The sequence below is a fragment of the Amborella trichopoda genome, chromosome 1, assembly GCF_054954075.1.
Source record: "Amborella trichopoda isolate Santa Cruz 75 chromosome 1, AtrichopodaSantaCruz75HAP2 v2.0, whole genome shotgun sequence".
NCBI classification, from domain to species: domain Eukaryota; kingdom Viridiplantae; phylum Streptophyta; class Magnoliopsida; order Amborellales; family Amborellaceae; genus Amborella; species Amborella trichopoda.
Genome location: NC_142336.1, coordinates 10,378,233 through 10,384,904, shown reverse-complemented (window position 1 = coordinate 10,384,904; position 6,672 = coordinate 10,378,233). Strand labels below are relative to the sequence as shown.

The following is a 6,672-nucleotide window of genomic DNA, read 5'->3' as shown; positions in this document are numbered from 1 at the left end:
CCTCAAACGTTGCTATTGGTATAATACTCAATCAAGAAGGGCATCCAATAGCCTTTTTTTTTAGTAAAAACCTCAATGAAACTAAGCAGAATTACTCAACATATGACCTAGAATTCTATGCCATCGTACAATCCCTTAGGTATTGGCTACACTTATCTCATTCAAAAGGAGTTGATCTTGAACTCAAACTATGAGGCACTCAAGTACATCGACAATCAAAACAGTTTTAGCCAGAGACATGCTAAGTGGGTGGCTTTCTTGTAAGAATTTAGTTTTGTGTTAAAGCACCAAAGTATGTGACTTAATCAAGTAAAGGATGTACTTAGTAGACATGCTATGCTGCTAAACATTATGACGTATCCTTGATTTTGAGGAAATAAAAAGACCATATAAAGATGACATAGATTTTGGAGAGGCTTGGAGATCATGTAAGGAAGGCAAGCAAGTAAATTTTCTACACTAAGATGGATTCCTCTTTCGTGGGGTTTTCTTGTGTCTATCCAAATTGTCTCTATGAGAGTGCATCATCAATGAGTTGCATGCCAGAGGTTTGGTTGGACAATTTCGTAGTGAAAAAATAACAACTTTAGTTGACGAAAGGCATAATTGGCCAATGAATCACTATATGACGCAATGCCTAACTTGCTAAGTTTCAAAAGGATGTGCTCAATGTACAGGCCTCTACACTCCCTTACCAGTTCCAAACTCTCAATGGGAGGATGTAAGAATGGATGTTACGCTTGGTTTATCGAGGACCCAAAGAGGCATGGATTCATTTTATCCCTTGCAAGAAAACAATGGATGCTTTCTATGTTGCTAATCTCTACTTTCGAGAAGTGGTTAAGCATCATGGCATTCTCAGATGGATTGCATCGGACTGTGACACCAAATTCTCAACCACTTTTGGAGAGCCCTATGGGAACGACTTGTAATCGATTTACATTTGAGCAATGCATATCATCCTCAAATGGATGGTCACACTAAATTATGCGTCAGACACTTGGTAATCTACTTCAAAGCTTGTCAGAAAAGAGAATAAAACAATGAGATTTAGTACTTCCTCAAGCTGAGTTTGCTTACGACTAAATTATGAATCGATAAACTGGAAATAGTCCCTTTGAGGTGATTTATAGACACATTCATTCTCACTACCTCGATCTTGTTCCTTTGTTTGATTCAACTGAACCAAACAAAGTGTCCGAGGATCTTGTTGAGTCTATTACTAAAGTCAATAAAGATGTTTACTAAAAGCTTGAAATGATTAGTGTAAAATAAAAAGAAATGGTTGATACACATTGGTGAAAAAAAGGTATTCAATAAAGGAGTTTTTATTGTGGCATACTTAAAGAAAAGCGGATCAATGATAACTCTTACAGGCTTGAACTTTCATTTAATAGCCATACTCACCCTACCTTCAATCTGCAAGATCTCACCGAATATTATAGTGTTTGAAACACAAACTCGAGGGTGAGTTATCTCGAACCTAGGAAAGATGACTCCCAAATCCAACTTGGACTACAAGTTTCATAAGTTTTGAATGAGGGAAAGAGACTCGAGTTAATTACCAGAATTTCCATAAGCTTTGATTGGGGAAAGAGAGTCGAGTTAATTACCAAAACTAGGAGTGGGAATATCGTTAGTAACTTCTGGTTTTTTTTGGTAGGAAATAGTGTAGCTTTTAAATAACGTCAAAAGTGTGAAAATAATATGCATAAAAGGGTTAGGACGAACTCAGATTATGTAACTTTCTTTAAAAAAAAATACAGTACAGTTTGCTTATAATTTGTGGTAGAGCTCGGCTCGTACCAATTTTCTCTCTCTACAAACTCTCTTTGAGGTTGTTTTCTCTCACTAAATTGCTGTTTCCTTTTGTTCACCTCATCACAAGAACATTGTGGTCATGGCTTTGCAAATGGTGGGACTACAATTGCCTCTGCTACCTTTGGTTGGCCATCTAATAGATCACCTAAATAGTGCGCTACTCTCCCGAAAGGTATACTCATATGGAGATCCTACGGGCAATAAAATTTTGGCAAGTATGGAAGGAGCGAAATACTCAGGGAGGATGTATACAATTGGATCAATTAAAAAGGAAGAATTCAAGACATGCTGACAGATTGCGCAATGGCGAGAAAAGATTTTTGGGGACTTCCAAGAAATGATTTCATTAAGAATCTGGTTGAGGCCTAATTAGAGATAATGATGCTCCTCTAAAGCTTAGTTATTCAGGTCTGGCTGACTTATGCACTGCAAATGAAGCTGAGGTTTTAAACATAGTGCATGATCTTAAGCTCATACCAGAGAACCAGCAAATAATTATTTTGTGAACACTATCGAGCTTCTGGGTGCGATATCTATCGCGAAGTTTAAAGCTGTACTTCAAGGCCTTAAGCTCATACCAAAGAACCGATAAAAGATTTACTGTTGAAGATGATTCTTTGAACACAATCAAGCGAGTGGTGCAGAAGGCAGCACGCAGTCCCATGGCAGCAAAGACATAGAATAAGAGAAGCTCATGATCTGATAGTGGGGAAGGAAATGACGTTTCTTCATGTTTTTCAGAGAAAGCAAGGAGGCAGCAAAACTGTAAATAGATTGAGGTTTCTTGCGTTTGGCTGAACCTTTTTAGCAGCACCAAAAAAATTTATTTCATTACAGATCAATAAAATGGTCCCATGTAACATTAAAAAAAAAAAAAAAGAAAAAAAAAAGGAAAAGAGAATCACAAGGATGCCTTCAAATTGACGCAGAAGAGCAGCTTTGAAAACGAAAGGTACCCAAGCCTGTTTGTTGAATCAAGTCGAATGTTACTTGTTTAAGTGGTCCCGCGGGAGTTGGCACTTCTAGAACAGCCATCATCAGGAAATTATCACCTTAAGAAACCTCACATTATAGTAAGTAAAAAACAATAATTTACACACGTGTGAAGGATTAATTCTCCTCCCATTCATACGTAATTTTATATTTTAATTTGCGATCAACTTTGCGTAGGATTTTGTACAAGATTGTTCAGAGTCCACATTGTACGACATGACTCAACATCCTAATAATAAATGCACTTCCCAAGAGGCATGGAACCAATTCCCTCCTCTTGTAAACACCAATTTTTTATGACATCACAATAAACAAATCGTCAGTAATAATAATAATCCTAAGCTCTTTTAATGCATAATCCCTCAAGTTTATGTTAGTACTTAGGAGCTGAGGATCATGGATTAGACGACCTAATTAATATGGTTTCCCCCATTTCATTAAAAGAGTCAATAAAGGCCATCTTAAAGCTGCCCAACAGAGAGAGGATAAAAACCTAGATAGAGAAAGACAGGCAGTAAAAAATATATATATATATATATATATATATATAGAAAGAGAGTATTCAGTTCTTGAAAGCAAGAACTGAGAAAACCCTAATGGGTTTTTTGTTTTTTGATTTTGATGAAAAAACTAATGGGTTGGGCTTGGAGAAAAAAGAAAAAAATGAAAAAAAATGAGAGAATAATAAGAAGGAGAGATATTACCTGCACTTTGGCAACTTGTTTTTGTTCAATCTTCTTCTTCTACAAAGTAAGCAGCATCAGATACCCAATACAATAACAATAACAATAATAACAACCATTCCAAATTCATTCCCCACAATCCCCAAAATTACATCAATGCTCCCAATCCTCATTCCCCAAATCCCTCAAAACCCTAGCACCATGAACACAAATCCGTTGATGGAGGAAATCCCATCTTCTTTTATCAGCCTCTTTAGGTGTTAAAAAAAAAAAAAAGTATACATATGAGTATATTTAGAGAGAGAGAGATAGAGAGAGTGAAGAGAAAGAAGAGAGAGAGAGGCAATGAAACACAGTCTATCTCTAGAGAGAAAGAGATGGTAGTTCTGTAGAGAGAGAAAGAGCTAGGACTTAGTACCGAGAGAGAGAGAGAGCCATCCTCTAAAGAAAGAATAGGTCATCTGAGAGGGGGGGGGGAGAGATAATAGAATGGGGGTACTACTACTATACTACCTAACTTTGCACCTATTTATCTCTAAAAATACATAGACACAGTCATGTATCACTACATCACTGTCTCATTGTTTAGTGGGAAGGACAAGAGCTGTCTAGATGTGTTTGGCAAATAGAGACCAACAAAATCAGAACACCAGAACAGCAAGAAAGAAAGAGAGTTATGGAGTTGAAGGATTTTTAGAGAGAGAAAGAGTGTGTATTAGGGTTGTTGTTGGTCCTGTTGATGTTGTTTCTTACCAAGGGTGTGCTTGTTATTGTGCATCCACACCTTGAGCACATGCCTCTTGATGCAGGCCTCCATGCAGAACCGCTGCACCTCCGCCTCATCCTGCTTCTGTATCCTCCACCCCACCTTCTCGGCAAAGGCCAGCATCTTATCCTTCTGCTCCTGAGTGAACTTTGTCCGAAACCGCTTCTTGCCCATCGGATTCAGCGCGTGCACACCGTCCTCTTCCTGCTCCTCCCTCACCGTGATCGCCAGCGCCGACTGCCTCGATGGGCCCACATGTAGGTACCCCGCTGGCCCGTGCGATGCCGGGGGAGGGAGCCCCCGATAGTATGCAGCAAATTGGGGTGCCGGAATTTCTCCCTCGGCCTCCTTCCGGTGGAAGTTTCGGTGACAGTTGCACGCCGCGCACTTCAACGACTCCAGTGTCCCCTCCTCTCCGGCCGCCATGAACTCACCACAGCCGTCGATCGCGTGGCCCCCGATACTTACCGCGTGATTCTTCAGGCACTCTTTGTACCGCACGTTTGACTGAATCCGCTTCCCCGACCCGGAGGAGTCGCCAGAAACCACCGGGACGAGCATTTTGAGACGGCCGGAATTTCGGAAGTCGCCCCCATCTTGGGGCTGCTGGGGTAAGCCGATCTCCTCTTCCTCATCTTCATCGTGGTCGTCGTCGTAGTCCATTGATTTTAGAGAGAGAAACTCAAAGTGTAGAGAGAGAGTAGGGTTGTTTAGCGACCGGAAATGGTGGTTTTCCGACGAGGATTTGGGATACAGGAGATAAGGTCGGTAACCATGGCCATAAATTAAATGGATTATCTCCTGCCGCTTTAAGGGTGAGGATTATATACCTGAGCTGCTTAGTGTTAGTGGTAAGGGAATTGACCCAAAACAAGCCTACCATTTTCCAAAATGACAAAACAGCTCCCCCATTATATCTTAATTGACATTGTCTTTTTCTTAAAAGACCATTATAGCCGTTTTCCCTAACTACGACCATTGAAACAAATCTCTCTTAAATCTATAAAAAAGGAGAGCCCCTACCCATTTTTTTGCAGATAGTTTGAGCTTTGGTTTTTTTTTTTTTTAAAGGGGTTAGTGGGGTGGTATAAGTGGAATAGATAAATTGAGTCGATGCATTATCAAAATTTTATCTTAATATTAGGTCCGGCTACAACAATCTTGTTTTACCATTTTACTCTATCAAATGCCTCACCCTCAATACGACGCGATATCTGGTAGTAGTAAGCCACATGAATAACCCAAATAAATCTCAAAGGTCTCAATCTTGGAAGGGATCCAATGTGTCAAATGTTATATAACTTATTGTTGTTTTCTTCATAGAAAGCAAAAATGAATTTGTTCATTTTTAGATGTACAAATGCATCCTTTTTTTTTCTCTTTTGGCCTTTATGTGATGGTTACTTTACATTGCTCTTGTGGCCAATTCAATCACATCCCATGAGATAGTTTGTTTTGTTTGGCACGTGTGGGGAGGCGTAAGGGCGAGGACTGTGGGACACGTGGCAATGCCTTACTCCTTCTCATTCTTTGTACCATGAAGCTATGCAATGGTGTATTGCTCTTTGAATTTAATGAACTCTATTCAATGGCTTTCATCAAAACAATGACACTTGGCTCATCACCATTGAGTTCTCTCAAGCCAATCCGAGGTAAAGTTAAGTGTGGAAAGCCCCTATGAACTGAAGAGAATTTCTTTATTTCTTCAATTACTTTCTTTACTTCGAATGTGAAAAGGATTCAAATCTCAAATATGTCTTCATCTACCTTTCCACCTAACAAATTTTATGTAGAGTTGTTTCTCGATTATATGTGGTCCAATCGTTTGGATTACGAACTATTGTATTGGCCGATCTAGTCTAAATAAAAAAATCCGTATTAATCAAAAAATGATCAAGATTAATATTTGATTAGTTTGAAATGTTCTACCAGCCGATTTATACCAATTCGATTGGCTAAATGGAGTTGGGGTGAACGTTTTCTCGAACATAGTACAATTTTCAAATTATTCATAATTTTTTATATTTTCCAGTTAAATCAGCTCAACTAATAGCCAAACTGATTTTGATTAGATCAGACACATCACCGTGACTAATCCCATCCTGATGACAATGATAACGCTCTTGTTATATTGGGGTATAAAAATCATGACCCATGAGTCAGAGTCTTGTAAAATTGACCTGTGTTTCCAAGTCTTGTTTCCTTTTTTCTCCTAGTATGTGTTGCATAACCTATTGTGTGTAAAGATAGGGAATACGAGCAGGTTGAAGTCAAAAGGGCCCTCTCAAACTTGTCCAAAATCACCAGCACAATGAAAGCTCTATCTTTCAACCGCTTCGTATAGTTAGAATTGCTGCATCTTCCAAAGAGAACAAAAAGAGAAAATAATTCAATGGATAATAGACTTTA

At 39.0% G+C, this 6,672-nt stretch overlaps 1 protein-coding gene across 1 annotated transcript; it reads right to left on the bottom strand.

Annotated features, from left to right (window-relative positions):
• Positions 1–3,514: 3,514 nt before the first annotated feature.
• LOC18442761 (zinc-finger homeodomain protein 2) lies at positions 3,515–5,059 on the bottom strand. Its single transcript, XM_006852978.4, has one exon. The coding sequence runs from the start codon at positions 4,924–4,926 to the stop codon at positions 4,213–4,215; it is 714 nt and encodes a 237-aa protein (XP_006853040.1). The 5' UTR covers positions 4,927–5,059; the 3' UTR covers positions 3,515–4,212.
• Positions 5,060–6,672: the final 1,613 nt, after the last annotated feature.